Source organism: Kickxella alabastrina (assembly GCF_025024165.1).
Source record: "Kickxella alabastrina strain RSA 675 chromosome Unknown BX661scaffold_20, whole genome shotgun sequence".
Taxonomy (NCBI): Eukaryota; Fungi; Kickxellomycota; class Kickxellomycetes; order Kickxellales; family Kickxellaceae; genus Kickxella; species Kickxella alabastrina.
The window spans coordinates 130,743-152,311 of NW_026251491.1; the positions used below are offsets into that span (position 1 = coordinate 130,743).

At 45.7% G+C, this 21,569-nt stretch overlaps 5 protein-coding genes across 5 annotated transcripts; 1 reads left to right on the plus strand and 4 right to left on the minus strand.

Moving 5' to 3' along the window:
- Positions 1-203: 203 nt before the first annotated feature.
- BX661DRAFT_185991 (uncharacterized protein) lies at positions 204-909 on the minus strand. The gene has a single exon (XM_051536925.1). The coding sequence runs from the start codon at positions 805-807 to the stop codon at positions 526-528; it is 282 nt and encodes a 93-aa protein (XP_051389890.1). The 5' UTR covers positions 808-909; the 3' UTR covers positions 204-525.
- Positions 910-1,461: 552 nt separating this feature from the next.
- Positions 1,462-2,031, minus strand: BX661DRAFT_185993 (uncharacterized protein). The gene has a single exon (XM_051536926.1). The coding sequence runs from the start codon at positions 1,953-1,955 to the stop codon at positions 1,707-1,709; it is 249 nt and encodes an 82-aa protein (XP_051389891.1). The 5' UTR covers positions 1,956-2,031; the 3' UTR covers positions 1,462-1,706.
- Positions 2,032-3,969: 1,938 nt separating this feature from the next.
- Positions 3,970-6,935, minus strand: BX661DRAFT_185995 (Sodium/hydrogen exchanger family-domain-containing protein). Its single transcript, XM_051536927.1, has one exon. It carries the CDS (start codon positions 6,687-6,689, stop codon positions 4,032-4,034), a length of 2,658 nt encoding a protein of 885 aa, XP_051389892.1. The 5' UTR covers positions 6,690-6,935; the 3' UTR covers positions 3,970-4,031.
- Positions 6,936-8,643: 1,708 nt separating this feature from the next.
- Positions 8,644-9,302, plus strand: BX661DRAFT_225988 (uncharacterized protein; the record flags this gene model as incomplete). The annotated part of the gene is made up of 2 exons (XM_051538959.1): positions 8,644-9,230; positions 9,269-9,302. Exons 1-2 carry the CDS (start codon positions 8,716-8,718, stop codon positions 9,300-9,302), a joined length of 549 nt encoding a protein of 182 aa, XP_051389893.1. The 5' UTR covers positions 8,644-8,715.
- Positions 9,303-9,397: 95 nt separating this feature from the next.
- BX661DRAFT_53090 (uncharacterized protein) lies at positions 9,398-10,728 on the minus strand. The gene has a single exon (XM_051539236.1). The coding sequence runs from the start codon at positions 10,479-10,481 to the stop codon at positions 9,468-9,470; it is 1,014 nt and encodes a 337-aa protein (XP_051389894.1). The 5' UTR covers positions 10,482-10,728; the 3' UTR covers positions 9,398-9,467.
- Between the last annotated feature and the right edge of the window lie 10,841 nt (positions 10,729-21,569).

A 21,569-nucleotide genomic window follows, 5' to 3' on the forward strand; every position in this document is an offset into this window, starting at 1 on the left:
GCTTCAAACCAATAAGGATTGCAGTTTAAAGGGAGAACTGCAGAAGCAACAATTGGACAGGTGACAATCGGTACTAAAAGCTTTGAAAATCTGAGTATTGCCGGACTGTAGCGAAAAAGCACGATATTCGGACATTCTCCGATCGAAGACATGTTTACGTGGAATTTGGACTTTTTTGAAATATGGCAATGAAAACGCCTCCTCTCACAGCGATTTAGAATTATAAATACACCACTGTTTCACAAAATGTTTATTGGAAAAGTTTAATTAATTTTATTGTCATAATGTTTTAATTCAAGAAAAAGGGGACTAACCACACCTTTCTTTTTGATGTCTCAGTTATGCGGCTGCTGCTGCAGTAGTACTTGGCGGTCGTAATATGAACCGGCGCATTCCATGCTGCAAAAATAATCATCGTCCGGGTGAATCGGACCATGGCATTCCAAACACGTTCTGTGAGGCATATTCGGTGGCTTATTTTCGATATTCTTTAACCGGGTGTTTTACCGCCAATTCGACACTCCGCTAATGTGCTGCTGTCGAGAAGACGTGTCTGCAAGAGCTATTTTTCAAGATAAACGTATTAGTGTGAATATGTGTTGACCCCTTCAAATGAAAATACTTGGAATACGTTTGTATCAATCCCGCGAATGCCAAAGAAACTGGCCAAATGGAAAATGCAGAGTAAAATGGAAGTGGAAATAAGATACACCTCCTGCTCCTTCTATCGACAGGTATTATTATTTTATGATTGAATCCCAACACTATAGGGAAAAATGAGGCTACAAATATCCTGCAAACCGACATTCTTCCCCCAGATAAAGTGTTTAGAAACTAGTGGCAATAGATCACTATGGTTGAATATATTAAGCAGTTTGCTGCTTTTTTTGAAGAGAAGAATTGGGAATAGATGGATTTTTTCATACACGCTTGGGCTTGGGCTTGGGCTTGAGTTTTGGCTTGAGCGTCGCTGTAGACTCAACTTCAGCCGACTCTGACGATGTCTTTTTGCGTGGGAAAACGGGGTTTGAAAATACCCTCCTTAAAAATCTGGACCTCCACTATAAATGTCTGGAAATTCCAAAAAAAATACATTTTCACTAGTGAAGCGCAGCAAAGGTGTACGGGTAACTGGAATTCGTAAATGTTGGGGGCTGGTGGCTTTTTTGCATGGAAGAAAACATTCCCCAACACGGAACTTGGATTGTGATAACAAGAAAACTGAGCCGGACAAAAAATAAAATTAATTGGCAAAATGACCGCTTGCTATAAATACGCCCATTTTTCTTAAACAATACTTTAACTTGTGCCACCATTCCCAAAAAAGCTCAAAAACTCGGCTCATTTTTTGATAAACCTCATTATTGTTCTAATAATAATCTATTTAATTCTAATATGTTATCACAAAAAAATAAATTTTCTAGAAACTGTGCCATATTGACCATATTGTAATTAAAAAATGGTGCCTCTTACTTCAGATCCGTATTCACGAATTGAAGTTTGCGCTCTGTCCAACTCGTCGACAATAGCTACAAAAAACATAAATGTGTGTGGATTGATTGCTTAATATTAAATTTAATAATAGAGCTCTAGAAAAAAACTCCACGTAAAAAGGCATAAATAAAAACCAAATAGCACGTATAATATCGTTGCATTATGCGTACAAAATCAATGCCTGCAATATGTCGGTTAATAATGTCGCGGCTTTAACGCCTTGGCGCACCTGCAACGCTTCTGACGAGATCACCAGAATCCTCCAAAATATTGCTCACAAGGTTACCAAGGTTAACAATAATGCGATCAAGGAGTCCCTTGGTAAGCTGAGCGGTGTTGACAATTGAAACTTTGTCAAAACTCGCAGCGGCCTGTACTTGATCCTGGTTACCCTGAACTGGTCCAGCATGGGCCATCGAGGCAGCAAGGCAGACAATAGAGGCGATGGTAGCAAACTTCATTATTAAAATTGCAGTAAGGTTAAATGGGGTTGTTAAAGTGTGTTGTAGTGTGTTAAAGCTAGAGTTGAAATTGTTTGATGAGTTGATGAGTATTTGGAATTTTTGATGCTAACATGGATTGCTTATATAGTTGCCAGAAATGTGTAAAGTTTATGCTGTGCGCTAACAACCATATAGCTAGTTTGTGATTGTAATTTCAATTAATGGAATAATCGCATTTGTCACGTTCATGTGGAGGGGGGTAACAGGGGGCACATTGGTATTATTACATTGATGTAGGAATATATGGAATGCAAAATTTTGGTCATAAATTAGGCCGACCATGAAACCTGATTCCCATTGCTAAAAGGCAATACACTCGAATTTTTCAATAAACACAAACGTGTTATTCCAAATTTTTACTTTATTATTTGGAACAACTTTTAAAATGAATCCATAATAATAATAATAATAATAAGCAAGCGTAATAAAAGATTGTTATGTTACTGCATTGACAAAAATGATGCAAATATTGACGCCAGTCACGAGTTGAGAGTTATACCTGTAGAAAGAAAAAAGGACAATTTAAAATCCCTGGTGGCAAATAATAAATATTTTTAATGCAATAGTATTAATGATGTTATCCAAAAAAGGTATTGAGCACATGAAGTTTCAATAGCTAATATTGAATTATATTAGAAAGTAATTTTGAGATTTGCGCAGCTCAATAAAATAATTATGATGAACCAAAAAAACGCATTAAAATGTTTTTATAAATTAGTCAGCATTGCACACTAGTGGCACAGTTTAAGTGAATGACATGCTTGATAAATAATTAACTAATGAATTAATATCATAAGAACATAAAAAAAGCTAATTGAAAAATGTTTTACTTCAATCAGCCACATCTCAAGTGTGACCAAACATAAATTTAAAATTTTGTATTCGTAAAAATAGATTCACTAATCTAATAAAAATTGGTAAATATTATTTTGATATCAAGAGAACCATGATAAATATATAATAAAAAACTAAAGACGGAGTTCTTGAAACAGGTACGTGGGTCCGACTACAGACATGGAAGTTATGTGCAAACCATTTTGGTTTATAAAAAATGTATTATGTTAAGCACAGCAATAATAACTTGAAGTAAAGCTATATAGGGCTTTTTTGTGACAGGTAAGTGGACTACCTAAGTGTTTTTTGTATTCCTTGTTTACCTTGCTAGTGTTTTAATTCAAAACCATTTTTATATCGTTTCCTTTAACATATTTTACATTAAAAGCGTCACTGTCCTTACCACCTTGAAACCTGATGTGTATGTATTCTGTTTTTTTGTGCTCAAAACTGCCAATAAATGGAAAGGTGTGCCTTGGTCTTTCGAAAATACCCAAGGGGCAGATTTTTTATTATACGTATAAGACACCTCAATGACAATAAGCCCATTTACCTTGAATATTTTCACCATATATTGTATACATTTTTAGCTGCAACTTTCTTTCCAATTTCAAACCGCTTTTTAAAGATGAATAGGTCTCTAGACGTTTTGTCATTAAATATATTTTCGAAATAAAAGACATTGTTATAATAATTTTTTTAGAAAAACAAGATGAATAGCTAATAAAGTATGTAATAAAAGAAGACTAAGGTGGCAATATTTTTGCTAATAAAAATATAAAAATGATATAAATGTTAGTTGAAATGAAGAGAAGAGAACCCATCTCCTATATGTAATTATGTTCAAGGCCGAAATACTACAAAAATTTTCAACACAGTCGTTTCGTTTCGTTTCGTTTTTTTTTTTTCTATCGCCATTTTATAGATTTTCTTTTAGAGTCGGTACAAAGGCAGCTAACCTATTTTTCATAATAAAAAGACAACCACCGCAATTCTTTATAAAAATGCAGACATCACCTATTTTTATTACACAAAACAGTCGACCATATATTCAAGTAATTCTTGGAATCAAGAACACAAACACGCTATCTCTGCCATTGAAGCTGAAAATCTGGATGAAAGAAATAATTGCAATAAAAAATATATGTGTGCATTTATTGCCACTATAAAAAATTCGAATAAATCGAATAAAAGGTATTCTCAAACTGGAGGCCTGCCGCTTCCTCCGGCATTGTGCTCCTCGTCGTCACCTGTCTGCCTGCTTGCACCGAACAGTGGCAATTTAGACGACCACCGGCGAATGTTGCTGCCAATGTCGACCTTGAAATAATCGATGAACCGGTCATCAACATTGTTGTCCATAAATCCTTGCTCAGCGCTATCGTCGTTTGGATCATCGTAGTCGACCAGCTCGCCATCCTCCAAGCGGCCCAGCGGGTTCTTGTGATTGCCGATGAACTCGCACATCTGCTCGCTCCCGTTGGCAGTCACGTTCTGCTGCCTCTTGCGCCTGCGCAGTATATGCCGAATGGGCCCAGCCCCACTGTAGCTGTTGGATCTCTGGCGATGCAGGTGGCTGCCAGACAGGCGGCGGACATGGTGGGCGGCAGCAAGGTCGGAGGGCGAGCCCTCAATTCCGGTGGCCTCGGGCAAGCTCGGGTGAATGGATAGAGGCGCCCGAAGCAGGTCACTGGAGCGTGTGTGGACCTTGGACAGCTCGGGAGCGCTCATTATAGTGTCTCTTGAGGCTGTGCGCGAGGTCTTTGGCGAGGCCAAAACCCTGTCTGCGTCCAGCACGAGGCTGCCGTCTTCATCGCTCTGCTGGAAATCATCTTCCTTGACCGCAGCAGCAGCAGCAGTAGCAGTAGCAGTATCAGCCACAGTGGCGGGATTGGCTTCAGTCACAAACTGCACACTCGTGCCCTCCACATGCCCCCCTGCATTCACATCGCTATTTCTGTGTGCAATCTCTGATTGCCGCGCATCAGCAATGCGCATAGAAGCCTCCGCCGCATCGTCAGTATCTGTGGTTTCCAACCCGCATATGTCTCCACGCGAATTCGCCAAGGCTCCAATATCATATGAGCTGTGGGATTTCGGCGGCAGAATGACGGAATTGTTGTGCATCTGCAGATGTGAGTACTTCGAGCCGCTCAACGGGTTCAATGTGTGCAGATTCTGTACGTGCTGGGTGTACTGCTGCCTGATGTTGTCTCTCGGGTAATGGATGTCCATCTGGTCCCGGGACATCTTGGGTTTGTCGTCGATGGTGATTGTGCGAATGAGGTCGAGGGGCGCCGTCTGGTTGTGGTCCTCGTCAGTGTCCCTCTCCAACGACCCGTCCAAGTGGTCCTCGCTGCCATGTGCGGCTGGCGACTGGTAGCTCTGGGGAGTGTCTACGTCAAACACCGCTCGGCCATCGCGTTTCGCCGGCGCATCAGCGTAGTCGACCGGCGTGCCCCTGCTGCTGTCAATCATCGGAATGTGCACGCCGTGGATCCCAGCAGGCTCGCGTGAGCTGACAAAGGACAGGCGGCTGGCGATTCCGTTGCGGATAGACATGGACGATATAGACCTGCTACGGCTGCGCACAACCTTGCCAATGTACAGCAGCGGCAGCGTGATTCCGTGGACCAGCACAGAGGAGAAAACAAGGAAGCTGACGATGGGCACGATGATTTCCCGCGAGCGGTAATGGAAATGCTCGGGCTCGTGCTCAATTTCCTCGAGCACAATCTCGGCAAAGAAAAGCGCGCCGACGCCGATGGGGCCGAACCAGCCGGCAAACAGGGACTGCCGGTAGTTCCTGAACGCCGGCGTAATCCGCGTAAGCATAACCACGATGGGGAGCCGGCGGAGCAGCAGGACCATGATGGCAGCAACGATGAGGCGCCAGGGAGCAATGACCAGCTCCGCGTTGTTGAACTTGTGCCATGGGATTATGGTGCCGAAGTAGATAAAGAACGTGACGTTGATCAGGCCGTCCAGCACCTCCTGGAAATGCGCATCCTTGGTCTCCTCGCGGAACCAGTCGTCCCACGTGAAGGCGTGCCCAGCAATAAAGCAGCACAGCACGTCGTCGCTGCGGATCAGCTGCAGGATGCCGACGATGAAAATAGACAGGCCAATCGAAAACGCCAAAAACGACTCCTTGTCGATAAGCTCGTAGGTCTCGGCCAGCCGCAGAAGCTTTCGCGCAACATACCCGATGACAATGCCGATGACGATGGAGAGCAGGATGTTGTAGCACCAGATCCAGTAGAACCACCGGCCCATGGCGTGGCCTGTGGAATACCCTTCGTGCAGCAGGTATAGTGCAAAGTACAGGAACGGCAGACCCAGGCCGTCGTTGATACCGGACTCGGCCGAAAGTGCATCGCGCACATTCTTGGGCACGTTGGCCTCGGCGTATTTGCCCTTCACGACGGAGTTGGCCAGAATAGGATCCGTCGGTGCCGCGCACGAGGCAATGAGCAATGCCTGCTCGAACCCAATGTTAAACATCAAATGGATGATACCAGCAGTGACTAACCACATAACAACCATCACTGGGCCAAGGAGCACAGACATGGTCCGCCATTTGCGGATGATATATCGGCTGGGCAACATGATGCCGGCTGCCATCACCTGGATGCCAATGACGTAACGGGCGAACTCTAGTGTGAACTTGTCTGTGTCGAGAAATTCCCGTGGATCCACAGCGTTGATTGCCTGGGGCCCAATGATTATGCCAAAGAGCATGGCCACGAGCGATTCGGAGAGAAAGAGACGCTCCTTGACAAACCCCGAAACGAGGCCGTATATGCAGATAAAGCCGCCCAGAAAGGCCGGCACGACCTTTGATGCGGCGACAACCATACAGAAATGATTAAAGGTGTTGAAACAAAAGTAACAAGGAATACAAGTACAAAGAAGAAAAGTTAAAAGAAGGTATGGATAAAAAACGGTTTGTTGCAAAAAGTGCCTATATTGTATTGTATGTGGGGAAGGGAAAAAAGAAGAATAATAATAATAATAATAAGTGATGATGGATGATGATGATGATGATGATGACAAACAGAAGAGGAAAATGAGAAAAGATAATAATTCTTTTTTATATCGGAATCATCGAAAAAGAATAAAAGGAATAAAAGAATATAATGCAAGCGTGCGTATAAACAATTTTTTTATGGAAGTCTTATTTTTTTGTGACCTTGCAGTTGTAAGTGCCACAGGAATTTATTGAGTAGAAAAAACATGAAAAAGCACGATCCAATAAAAAGCCATTTTCGTTTTTAAACAGCTGAATATTTGTCCATTTTTTATTCTGTTGAGGTTGAGAGTGTGTAAATTGCGTCATTACACCCTTCTCAGTAGAAGAAAATGTTAATAAGTTGGCTCAATCAAAAATTTTGCTGCTTTCCAACTAGTATTTTTATGCAGATAGAAAAATTACAAACTGGGATGAGATTGGCGCTTTTTTCTTTCGCATATGGGAATCTTGAAGAAAAAAAAAAAAGCAATGCGGAGAAAATCTCAATTTTGAATTTGGAGCAGAGAAAAAGAGAATCTTCTTTCAGGGAGTATCTCGGACAGATTCTGGTGCTAAGCAGACAAATGACAAGGTTCCGATTTTTTAAATGTTTTTTTGTTTTTGTCGTCGTTCTTCCATACTTAGAGATGGAAGCTGGCACCAGGTCACTTTTTCCATTAGTAAAACTTTAGGTATAGTGCTGAACAGCGAAACAAGCGATTTGGATATTGTGGCTTGGGATAAAGACCTTTTACTGATACAGTCGGTAGAAGAAGAAAAAAAGGCCCACAACACTTTGCAAATACCGGTCGGAGGCATGGCTTTCTCAACATTGGGCCTTTACAATATGGCCCGGGCATATGTATTCATCATCATCATCAAATTCTAGCGACACTTTTCTTTCACACGCATGCTTTATCTCACATCACAATCACCAGCTAATATCTTATTCTCCGAGATTATTTGCTCCATATTTTCTCACAGTACATATCCGATTTCGAGATGCATCCATCTGGAAAAAGCGCGTTGTGAGGGTAGATCACCTGGGCGCAATTTTTTTTTGCAAATAAAAAGCACATACATGCGCTGCAAATGTTCAGATGCTTCTATGAATATGCATACCATTGTCCTGAGACCCCCGAATGATGTGTTTATTCCAACCCCAAAGTAGCTGGATTTTGTAAATGAATTTTTTGTTTATTTTTGTTTTTGCTCAGAGATTATGATTACTTGAAAATATTGTCTTCAAACTGCCAAATAAAATGCTTAAATGTGCACATGCCACTCTGGAGCAGTTTGAGAACTGGCCAGCATGGTGTGCCGCCATCAATACGAGTGGCAGCACTTACAGCGCGTTGCAATCCTTGAAATTACAAAAATAATTTAACCAGGAATTAAGAAAACCGTACTCATTTTCTAACACTCCGCCCACTTTCACCTCGTGATCCAACCCTATTGTTTTGGCATGTGCTTGTAATATAAAATGATGAAATATGGCTGATTGAAAAGCAAATGAGGTAAAGTCAAATAAAATATATTATTTGAATGCGCATTTACACGATATACGAGCTAATAAAGTCTTAAGAACACTTGATTAATAAGGAGGAAGTGTGAGGTGTAATGCTTAGCCAAGTAATGTGTATTCCCGCTGGGGGCTCTGACAGTGCGCTGAAAATGATGGTCAGTCCAACCATTTTTGCAAAAATAAAAAATCCCGTAACCACCAGCAGCAGCCACGCGAATCAGGTTTTTGGCTATCTATTTTTTTCGTTAGTTATTTTCGATTGTCCACCTGTTCAACATTCACTTTTTTATTTGCTTTTATTATTCATCCATTGGCATTCCACCTCCCCCCTCCTCTCAGCTGTTACAATGCTATTCAGCCACCTACATCCTTATAAAATCACGAGCATCATTCGACACTCACGCACACTGATAACAGGCAGCATTTTCATCCGCGACCTTCCTGCTCACCACAGCCACCAAACACTCACTGATGCAGCGCACAAACACGGTCATATCTACGGCATCTGGATCTCCACGTCCCCACCAGCTTCAACCATACCGCTGACAAACTCGCGCCGAAAAACATCCCGGCGGCATCGCCCAGCGGCCATCCGCATAACAAACCAACCGGTACCTGCAACCCTCCAAGAAATATCCAAACTCCCACCGCACACACAAGAAGAAGCCGATCAAATGCAACGGGCACTGTCTGACATTGTCCGGTATCTTGGTGAGCGCGGGGTGGTGGCGGTGGCAGTGCCAAAGTTCCCGGATATGTTCCAGAGCGGAGCTCAAAAGGCCCTGGGATTGGGCGCTGGAACAAGGCTGTTTGATAAGCGCACGACGGATCGTCCGAGGTTTACAAAGGGATTGGTCGACGGGTACAGAAAGGGATTTAGGAAGGCGCGCGCGAGCGCAGATACCATGATGTTGTTGAAGGAGGCGGCAGATAGCCAAATGAGATGGAGTTTTTGGTGAGCTACTTTGAACACATTCACGAGCAAGAACAACAGAACTAGAGCCAGAACCAGAACCAGAACCAGAGCCATTAGAGGTTTGAAGCATTAGCCATTTCATAATTTATATTTGAAAACCTATTGTATGTTTATCACTTTATTCTACATGAACCAAAGTTGATTATTCGATTCTCCGGTCGGTCGGTATGGAGTTCTACCAGCATTGTCGCTCCCTGCACCTTGTTCTTCATCCGATGGCGGCTGGAAACCCAAGGCAAAGCAGCAGGAGAGACAAGAGCAAAGGCAGCAGGCAAGTGATAGTGTGACAAAAACAGGAATAAGCACCAATACCAGCCGAACCGCACCCGGCAGATTAAGTTTCCACGCGAGCAAGGCAATAAACGAATAAACAAATGACGAAACCATAGCAAGCAAAATACAACAAGCAATGAAAGCCCCCCGCTGCTGATTCTGCACAGACTCTGGGCTATCCACATTGTGCATCTGTCGGAACATTCTGTACAGCATAACAACAGCCTGCACGAGCGGCACATACGTGGGTACAAACACCAAGAACCAGTCGCACTTCAACGTGTGGTTGAGTTTGAGAATCACCATAGTGATCTGCAGTAGGCGGATAAGCAGCCACCAGTACTTCTCGGCAGCCTCAGCTGCCATGCGCCTCGCCATTGGCTGCTGCTGGTTGTCGGGCTTCGTGAGGGCAACCAGGAGGCTGAGCGTCAGAAGAATAAAGTGAATGGCTTCAATGCACAGCCAGGGCACGAATACTCGCCAGACTGACCAGTGCACTTTGCCATCTAGCCTAAGTACCAGGGAAATCTGGAACGCTACAATGAGGAGCACGTAGATCAGCGGGGCGGCTGCAGACAAGCTCGCAAACTGCGACTCAGCAAACTTTCCAAATGCACGCATCTGGTCGCCGCTGCTCCTGTTCCGGCGGCGACGACGTGTCTGCTGCTGCTGCTGATGGGAGCCGCCGACCGCCTCATTTGAAGAAAACAGCGGAGTTGTGTCTGTCGGCGCATCAGCATCACTGTCGGCATCATTATTGGCATCGACAAAAGATGTCGAGGAATTATCAGACCGAATGCTCTCTCCATCATTGTTGTCATTCTCCCTGCGGCTCGAACCCCTCTTTCTAAACCTCTCTACCATCGCCCCAGCATGCCACCAACCACAACAGTGTCTGTGATCCACAGGGGCGTAAACACCACTCCAAAGGGCCACTGGCGGCGGCCATCCACGCGAGCAGCCAGCAGCGCGAAGAACACGATAAGCATGAGACTGACCAACGCGCTGGCAAGTGCAAATAAACTCAGCAGACTGCTCACCTGCGGGTCAAGAAATTCCCCGCCCATACGGTCTGCCATTTGTATACCCATCTGTCCGTATCGATCGTATATGCGCCGTTTGCGCTCATCTGAAAGAATATCATAGGCGTATTGCATGCGGACGAACTCTGTTCCGTCCACCCCTGGGTTGCGGTCCGGGTGGTGCTGAAGTGCAAGTCTTCGGTATGCGCGTTTGATATCAACTGCTGTGGCTGTCTTTTCTATATCAAGGATTGTGTATAGGTCCTCGGTGTCCTGTATGTCTGAGGAAAGTGTGTCTTCGGACGCAGTGCCGGCCATGGATGTCATTGTTTTGGGCTCACTGTATGCTAGTCCGCGAGTTTTTTTTTGAAAAATGAGTGCAGTGCAGTGCAATGCAATATGAAAAATGAAAGTATTCAAAAATACAAAGACAAAAGCGATGAAAAGCTTCCAAGGGTGGGTTGAATATTCTGTAATTTTATGCTGGAGAAACTGCACTTTTTCTTATATATTTGCACTCATTCTTTTCTACAATGTTTTTATATGCATGCGCCACGCTCTTTTGCCTGTGCTAATTTTTGGATCAAGTAAATAATTAAACTGTGACTTGGGAATGGCTGCATGCCTGCACAATGCGACTCAAATCTTGATGCTCCTCCCCCCTCCACTCATTGGGAATTTTGGAGCACCAAAAAATGCTTGTTCGAGTCGAAAGAGGCAAAAAATTAAGACGCCAAGGAAAACCAATGCGGAGAAAACAATATTCCCTATTTTTTCCACTGGATTTTTTTTTTTTTTTTTGCATTCGTTCAATATACATTTCGACAAATATTTTTTTTACCTTTAATTCCTATTTCCCTCTAACCATTTAATTTCTCTTTTCTTAACGCAATGTCAGCACATACACGCTCGTCGTCGCCATCGTCGTCCCGTGAGAGTACAGCGGAGCCAAATACAGAGCAACTGGCAAACCCAGGAGCAAGGCGAGGAGAAAACACCAGAGCCAGGAACTCCTCAGTACGCTACCTCAGGGCATGCGACAACTGCCGGCGGCGCAAGGTCAAATGTGACGGAGGCAAGCCCTCATGCGCACACTGCAATCGCGTGGAGGCGCCATGCCACTACAGTATCAAGCCAAAGTCGCGGCGCATGTGGAAATGCCTGGAAATACAGAGAGTGGCTCCCCGCAGCCAGTGAGTGCTGCAGCAGTAGGAGAGGGCATTATGGACAGTACCACAGCGCGGCTGATGGCGAGGGTCGAGACAATGGAGCGGCTGCTGATGCAGAGGAACAGCGGCAGGGCCAGCACACCGAGAATATCCGCAGACGACAGTGGAGCGAGGAACCAGGCAGCAGAAACCACGCCAGGTGTTGGTTTGTTTGCTGCTCTGAGCGCAGGCACATCTGGAAACAGCGTTGTGCCTGCAAAGCGCAATAACGACAGCGGGCCAGGAAACGCATCCGCGGGCAATGGCGACTACTTCTCAAGTGCCGACCCACACCGCGGCACACCTCCATCCTTGGCAACAGCGACTGGGTCGTTGCCTGCGGGGTTCACCATGCCTTCGGCAGAGATTATCAATGATCTGGTCGACTCGCTGTTTTCCAGCAACTGCAACACCATCGAGCTGCTGCACGAAAAGACATACAGGCGACAACTTGCCGCAGGCACAATGTCGCCGCTGCTCATGTACAGCTCGCTGGCTTCAGCGGCCCGGTACTCCAAGCACCCAGCAGTGCGCACAGACCCGCCATACAGCGCATCGACTGGATTCATCAACAAGGCCAAGACGCTGGTTGTAGAGGCCATCGAGGATCCGTCGCTGGGCAATGCGCAGGGTCTGATGATCATGTGCATGATGAACTTTAGCCTGGGCAACGAGTCGGTGGCCACGTTCTACAGAGCGATGGCGTTGAACATGTGCATCATGATGGGCTACAACCGACTGGACAGCATCAACGGGCCGGTGCAGCCCACCAGCAATTGCGTACAAGGGTTCTCGGCGGCCACTGCAATGGCAATGGACTGGGTTGAGCTCGAGGGGGCGAGACGACTGTGGTGGACGATATTTTCCATCGAGAACTACGCCTCTGTGTGCATGGGTTTGGCGCCCTCGATACAGGCCGAGTATTGCAACGTCAACCTGCCAGCAACCACCCTCGAGTGGGAGAGGGGCGCACCCATGTCGAGCAGCGCCAACAGCGACGTGCCAAGCAGCAAACGCAGCCGTATTGCGCAGAACCCACTGCATCAGCTCCCAGCCTACCACGCGCAGCTCTCGCTTATATTCTCAAAGGTGGCGTGGCTGGTGACGCGTACTAATTCGGATTCTGAAGACGCAGTGGCCGAGTTTGGAAAGCTCAACTCTGTGCTGACGCGCTGGTACGAGGGCTTGCCCAAGGAGCTGATGCTCAACAGCGTCGACACACTACTCTACGGCAACCAGAACTCGTCTGACCACCATGACATTTGCCTCCTGCACATGCGCTTCTACACCACCATCATACAGCTTAACCACGCGATTCCCGAATTTACTGATGACCCGGCGATTATCGAGCCCGGCCAGCGCAAGTGCGTCATGTCTGCGTCGCGCATCAGCGATCTGCTACGGGCCTCCTTCGAGATCCCCGTTGAGTTCCGCGATATGAACTGGTACATGTGTGTTTTCCGCGCCGCGCACATTCATATTTACCGCTTGCTTTCGCGCGATACAGAGTCGATTGACCGCGCGAAGCAGGATCTGGCCATCCATCGCCGCCATTTGCGAGAGGGTGGTCCACTTTGGCGCATTTGCTACAAGCTACTGAGTCGCTTGGACGATATGGAGCAGATGGTCATGCTGCTGCCCGCGCAGATCCCCGTAGCCGACTTGGTTCGCCTGAAGAACCTCACTCGCAAGGGCAAGTCGCAGCTAGTCAACATGCAGCTGGATTCATTGATTAAGCCCAACCTGTACCAGACCGAGAATGGCGACAGCGACGACATGCCTCTCCTCGCGCGAGCATCCATGGCTAGCGGCCAGAGCCAGCAAAAGCAGCAAAGCCAGCAGCAGCAGCAGCAACATACCGGCTGCAGTCTTGGTGCGCTTCTCGACAGCCCTGTGTGTTCAAACATGGGCAGTGCTGTTTCTTTAACCAATTCATTTCCACCCATGCCCACCACTCTGGGAAGTCTAGGGATGGTCCAGCCCGGGCTTCCCGCATCAATCTCGCCAGCGAGAAACTTCCTTCCGCCGTCATTCAGTCAGCACAGCCTGTCACAGCTCCCTACGCTAACCTCATTGACCTCATCCAGCATGGATGTGCCCGCGGGTGAAATTGCGCCCATCAACACGAACATTGTTATTGATAACAATATGGCTGAAACTCTCGTGAACTACTTTTATATGGTGGCCAGCAACCAGTCGCAGGGTGGCGAGACACAGTCGCACAAGTCTGTAAGGAGTGGATCCACATTGTCCCTGAATTCGCCTCCTATATTCAACAGTGCCAACGGTCAGATGTCGACGCTTGTGACCTCCGTGGGAACTAACGCCTCGCCTGCCCAGCAGCAGCAGGATAATTCCCAATTCATGACCATGGGCAACGGGGAGTTGATTAACCAGATTCATAACCAGCAGCCAACATCAATGTCGTATAATGGATTTCAGCAGCAGCCGCAACATTTACAACAGCAACAACAACAATCACAGGGAATTTTTGGGCAGATGTATGACCCCACAGAGTTGCAGAACATAGCAGACAATGCTAGATCATTTGTTTAGAATTTGCATTTAAATACATCTTATTATTTTTAAATACAAGTGCGTTTGCACAAACAATTTTTTTTTAAAAAAAATGCGGCGCTCAATGAGGCGCATTGCCACATATCTCCAGATTATTCTGTCGTGTATCTTTATATGTAAACAAAGATGCTGAAAGCTCAATTGAAAAACGGTTATAATGCTTTGAACATGGTATCTATTTTCCATCAACACTCCACATCTCTCTACTCATATCTCAAATTATACACTGAATTTTTTTGGCACTATGGAAGCAACCCCCGCAAAAAAGACAACTGTCCTAAAGGATGTTCTCAAGCAACTGGTCATGGATCCCAATGGCTTCACTCCTCAGCATGCGGCCGACGGCTTGCGCTCGATAATGCGCGATGAAGCCAGTGACGCTCAGATTGGTGGTTTCCTGACTGCTACAAGATTTTGTGAATTCGAGAAAAACCCCATCATGCTTGCGGCCCTGGCCCAGGAAATGCTTAACAACGCGCTCATCCCCTCAATAGAGACAGAAACCAAAACCAGACCAGAGTTTGGCATCCTGGCCGATATTGTTGGAACTGGTGGTGATGGATGGAACACTTTCAACGTCTCGACCACTTCTGCACTGGTGGCCGCCGCTGCAGGGCTAAGAATGGTTAAGCATGGCAGCCGGGCAGTCTCTTCTAATAGTGGCTCTGCAGATTTGCTCGAGAGCATGGGCTGCGATCTGAACATTGTCACACCCTCTGATGTGGCCAATCTCCTTGATAAGCACAACTTTTGCTTTCTGCTTTTCAACACCTTTCATCCGTCATTGCAGTACTTGTTTGGCATTCTTGTCGAGCTAGGGTTTCCAACGCCATTCAACGTATTGGGCCCGCTGACCAACCCGGTGGTTCCTGGTTGTGCGGTTATTGGCGCCCACTCTAAGCATTTGGGCCCAGTCATGGCCGAGGCGCTGAAGATCCTCGGCCATCGCAATTATGCTGTTGTGTGCGGCGACGAGAATCTTGACGAAATCAGCATTGCTGGTTTGACACATGTATGGCACATTCAGAGCAACGGCGAGGTCAAAAATTATACGATTCACCCGAGTGATTTTGGTGTCGCCGCTCACCCATTATCGACAACCGCTGGCTCTACGCTTGAAGATAACAATGCCACACTACGGCGGTTGCTGAGTAACAAGCTGGAGGAAAGGATATTCCGGTTCGTGACTTTGTACTGGTCAATACTGGGTTCTTGTTGTTTGTGGCCGGCATTGCTACATCGTTGAAAGAGGGCGCTGAGATTGCCAGGCAGACTCTTGAGTCGGGAAAAACGAAAGTGCTTCTTGAAGGCTTTGCCTTGGATACTCAAAGCTTGCGGATTTCTAAAAGTTTGCTTATTGCCAAAAACAATAATTAATAACAACAAACAAGCATTTTTCGTTGTAACTATTAAACATGTTAAATAAATTTAATAATATGTTATATATTTTGTGCAATATACTTCTATAAACCAATTATTTCTTATTTCTTATTTAATTTTAATAAACTATTTTATATGCTAAATATAGCTATTGGAAATACTTTTGCTTCAGCAAGTACTTCATATCTATATTTAAATACACAGTCTACTCACCAACTCGTTAAATATTGCATTGTGCATTTGGGCAGCCACTGACATTTAACAGACAAAGCAACATATAAATATAGATTTGGCGTCGCATGGTGCTTGAATTTTAACCAACTGACCTGTGTATATTTAGGATTTAAACACACGCTTTTTTACTAGTATAAACCCAATCAAAATACATTAACACCGAGCTAACTATTTTTTAACCAGGCATTATACTTTAAATTGCACATTTTGTTTTTAAAAAATTGCAAACAGCTTGGACAAAATACTATAAAAGAAGACAAAAATTACAAGCCATATTTTTTATTTAATCAACAACACATTTAATTACTTTCAATTGACATTTGTTTTACCCACTACACCAATTGATTTTAGCTTTGAAAATAATTATTTTTTATAACTTCCAAGTGGCCAACGAGGACGGCGACGGATTCAATGGCGACATTTATGATGAGGCACCCTTCTCAAGCTCTAAAAAATGGCAGCAGTTGGTGTTCCACTGTAATGTAAATTGATATCCAATGTTTAAGCTTAGTTGTAATAACAAGGCTGAATATCAACAGGCTTGAGGATAAATACCAATGCGCCATAAATCAACATTACAAGTATAATCCTCAAGTTCGTGCATGTATCTTTATCTAACACAGCTTGCTTTTGTTCTAATACGCCTTGATTCTAAGATAACGAGCACCAACTACAACGGATTTTTTATCCCTTAAAAGCAGCTGATTCATTAGGATTAGTAAATTTAGGTTCTACAAATTTACCTTTCATATAAAGCATTTTGATTCAAAAAATCAAGCAATTTTATCCTAGGTTTTTTCTTTCCCCCAAAAAAAGGAAAATTAATTTGCATGTGCATATAGCATGTGTTAATTTCTTATTTTTTTACTATTTCGAGAATTTGGTAGAGGATATATGCACAAGCGTAATAAGAATATTCCAAAAATTGTAGTTTTTTGGGGGTATTTCTTTCACAAACTTGGGAAACACAGGATATCCAGGTAAAAATTGCGGTCTATTTTTCAATACCCCCATTTTTTATGCTGCAGATTTCATAATATAGTAAAAAGGGAGAGGGTGTGTATAGGGGATTTTTAAATAGAACGATTCTAAAACAAAAAAGGAAAATTTCTTCGTCCATGTGTTTCTGGGTATTTAGCCTTTCACTGGAACCAAACAACGGAATAATTAAGGATCTACACAAGCACTTTTTAATTGCTTTTTTGTGGGAGATGAAGATTTTCTCGTACGATAATTTTGTTATTGTTTTATAATTTTTTTGGCAAAAGAAGTATGCAGACATGTGTTTGGGATTAGCCGTACAAAGAAAGTATGGATGGAAAAATGAAAAATAGTGTGCATTCCTTAAAATTCGAGTTTTTTGTCTGTTATACCCCAAAAATATTCTGAAATGCTCGTAAAAATAAATACGTCATCAACGTAAATTTGGTTTTTCTTACAAAATGGCCTGAAAAACCTGTGTTATTCTCAAATTGTAGATGGGAAATCGTATAATTTATAGTGCAGCAAGAAAAACATATTTCAAATGGTGTCCTTCCATATTTCCCTGTTTATGTTTGAGGTAAAATTAAGCTCTTTGGTGACAAATGAATTCATCTATTTTTCCTTTTTTAATTTTGTGCAGCCACTCACATCATTGCGCATTTATTTTGACCGTCTCTTACCAAAATAACAGCAATTTTTTATTTTCTAATTCCAGGTGTTTTCTTTCTTTTTTTCGGCAGGAACTTTTTTCTTTCTTTTTTACTCTCTTCCCTTTTCAGCAAATTTATTTTCCATATCTTTATTTTATAGTTTTATACAACATATTTTTTTGCTATGTTATAGAATCTACTACAACCTTTTTTAATTATAAATCATTCTTACATCATTCTCATTTTCTCTTAATTCATTTACTAATACACACAATACACAATACACAATACAATACTACATTAACTAGACCTTCTACTACTCACAAACAATCAGCGATGACAGAGCAAACAAAGAACAGGGCACCAGACGAGGGCAGTGTGCCACTACTCAAAACCTGCGTAATGTGTCGAAACCGCAAAGTCAAATGCGGCGGTGAAAAACCAGAGTGCATTAATTGTATTAAGTACCGATGCAGCTGCATGTACTTGCCATCAGCCAGACACGCGCGCACTAAGCAGCATCAGCATCAGAATCAGCATCAGCATCAGCATCAGCATCAACAGCAGCAGCAGAAACAGGGAACGGGAACAGTGGCAGTGGGGAAGGGAGTTTTGCCGTACGATAAGCTACATAGGATCAGCATTTCTCCGGGGAAGGTTTCAGATGGCGGACTTGTAAAGTCACAGTTGATACAGCCAGCGGCCATCGCACATCTTCAGCAGCAGCAAAATTTTCAGCAGCAGCATCTTCAGCAACTACAGCATCAACAACATCAACAGCATACCAACAACAGCAACAACAAAAACAGCAATTTCAGCAGTGGGCGGATAGCGGGCAGATGCAGGGGCTGAGTAGTACAATGACATCCAGCTTGTCGTTAAGTTGGCAAATATTGAATCTTCTGTGGCCGCAGTCAAAGCAGAGGACGTGCAGCCCAAGATCGAGATATCGCCCAGCTCCACGTATGGAGAAATGCTTGGCGGCAACATTGCCAGCTTAGAATACGGTCTACCGCCAACTCTGACACAGCATTTACCGCAGGACACCAGTTCTGGCAGTGGCACAGCAAACGATTCTGGACAGCATTTCGTGGAGGGAGCGGTAGATCGCAGAGAATCAGTGGCACGCAGCGTGTCAAGCATTGGGTCCACCACTGGCAACTACAGCCCGCTGGTGATGACTAGCACCCCGACATCAGCAACAGGAGTGGACGTACGCCATATCGAAGCAACCATGGCATTGCCTGGCACTGTGGATGACATGCTCAAAGCATACTTCCGGTACCAGTACCCGAGCTCTGGGTTGATCCATGAAGGGTTCTTCTGGTTTCAGTACCAGCACAATATGCTTACACCCCTGCTCATCTACGCGATGCTGGCGGTGGCCACGTGGAGTCTAGTGGGGGACTCGGATGAGATTGCGGCGGCGGCATACGGGTCGTTGCATGAGGTGTTTTATCGGCGGGCCAAGCAATACGTGGAGGACGCAATGGATGAGGCGGATTTGCACAGCATACAGGGGCTCTTGGTTCTGTCCAACTACGAGGTGCTGGTCGGGCGGTGGAACAGGGTGTGGAACCACACGACATTGGCGCGCAGGCTTTCTGAGGGCATTATTATTCGCAATGCGGATTTTCCCTGGGCCGGCGTCCAGCTGCAAAATGGGTTTGACTTTGAGTATCAGCGGGTGGTGCGCGCGTACTGGCACTCGTTTGCTCACGACATCTGGGCCGCGGTGATGGTGGACAAGCAGGTCAGCGGAATTGATATTGCCATGCCGCCCAGACCGTCGCATGACTTTACTTTCCGCACGCTGCAGTTTTCCTTATCGGAGGAGGCGCCTGGGTACAGGGTGGCTTTGGGGCTGGGCGCGTTGGAGGATCCCGAGCACGGGGCAACGGCGGCTATGGGTGAGTTGGCGCTGCTTGTCGGGGCCATCAACAATTCTGTGTACTTGTTTCAGCACGCGAGCCAACTGCCGGGATTCAAGGTGTTTATTGGGTTTGAAATGCGGCTCACCGAGTGGTATCGCACGCTGCCAGCGGATGTCCAACTGGACGATACGACGGTGGCGCGGTTTACGGCAACAGGGGCGCGCGCAGATCTTGGGGAGATCATCTCGGCGCATTTATTCTGGAACTTTGCCCGGCTGCTCCTCATGCGCATGGGCCTGGTGCTCTCCTTGGGCGAGGACCCGGCGCTGCTGCGGAATATCCATGCAACAAAGGCCTTTTACACAGAGGGGGATTCGACAACGCAGCCGCCCGCAAGTCCGCAGCAGGATATGGTGGGTATATTGACGTCGCCCGATAAGGCCGAGTCCTACAACCAGTGGCTGTTCCAGTTCTGCCGGTATATGAGCCTGCAGTCGGCGCAAAACATAGTTACGCTGTTGAAGCTCGGCGAGCGGCACGGCGTGCATCCAAGCTACTTTGGTTTGAGGATCAATATGCCCCTGGTACAAGTGGTCAGTGTCAGTCTGGGGCTTGTGCGGTCGCCGGACGCGCAGGTCGTGGCCCTAGCCCTGGACCACCTGGCAACGGTGATGCGCACGCTTCTGAGGCTCAAACATTGTTTCAACACAGCCCTGCTCTTGCTGCATCTGTTTTTGTTCATGCAGGACCCGCAGTTGCTTCTTCCTGCGGATCCTCTACAAGAGACAGGGGATCTCGCTGTTGACTTGACATGTCCGTTTGCAAGTAACCATTTGGTGTCGAAGCTTTTGCGCAGACTGGGAATATCGTTCGATGAGTTTGTTGGCGAGACTATGCGCGCCGTGCGCCTATCTATGCGTGGACGTGATGTGGAGCTGTTTATTTCGCCGCTGTTGAGGTATTTGCCCCAGCAGCAGCAGCAGGAGAGAGAAAGAGAGAGGGAGGCTGTGGAGACGGCGGTAGACGGGGAAGGGGGATCATCGACAGCGGCTGATGTGGCGGCGAGAGAGCCCGAGTGGTACAAGGATGCGCCGTCGTATATGCGCTCGGCATGGAAGCGGCTGACACGCATACAAAATAGCAGTTGAAAAATATAATAAAAATATAATCAATAAATCTGGGGAAATATGAGAAGGGTGATGATGCCATGCAGAATGTGTTTTTCTTTATTTCTTCAGGGTATTTTGCCGTGTTTTGCTTTTGTTTTTGCCTCTTTTTGCCATTAATTTGTTGTACCCCTTTAGCGCATTTCCCCTCCCTTCCCTTCCTTTCAATTCAATTCAATTCAGCTTTTATCATTATTATTATTTTCGCAAATGGACACTTCCTCTACTCCTCCACCTCCACCTCCGTCTACTTCCTCCGGCTCTACAACCTCGGCCACACAGAGCAATGCCGGCTCACAGCATGTCCGGCGAGCAGCCCGCGCCCTCGGACCCACACCCGACGCCAGACACATAAGGTCCCACTCAACCCAGACCCCAGCACCCCGCACCCACAGCAACATCTGAAGCCCCCGACATCTCAAAAGGACCACCGACAAAGAAGCAACACAGTATCAGCATCCACCACGTCTCCTGAGCAAGAGCAGCAGGCAATGAACTGTCCTATTTGCGGCGTAATGGCCCCGAGTCTTTTCGCACTCAACGATCATTTGGATGACACGCATTTCAGCAACAACAATGGCACAACAGCAGCAGCAGTGATGAAGCAGAATAGAAGTGCGGAAAATAAACAACCCAATGTTGCTTCGCGGTATGCTGCGCAGGATGATTTGGGAGAGGTTAAGGAAACCATCCTGGGGTTTTTCTTTGGCGGCGGTGGAGGAGCCAATGGAAAATCCAAACAGCCAGAGCAGCAGCAGCAGCAGCAAAGGGACTCGCCACATGGTCATGGTTGCGCGCAGGAGACCCCGGTGACCAAGGAGCATTGGCAGCAGTACAGGCCAGGCACTCGCTGTGGT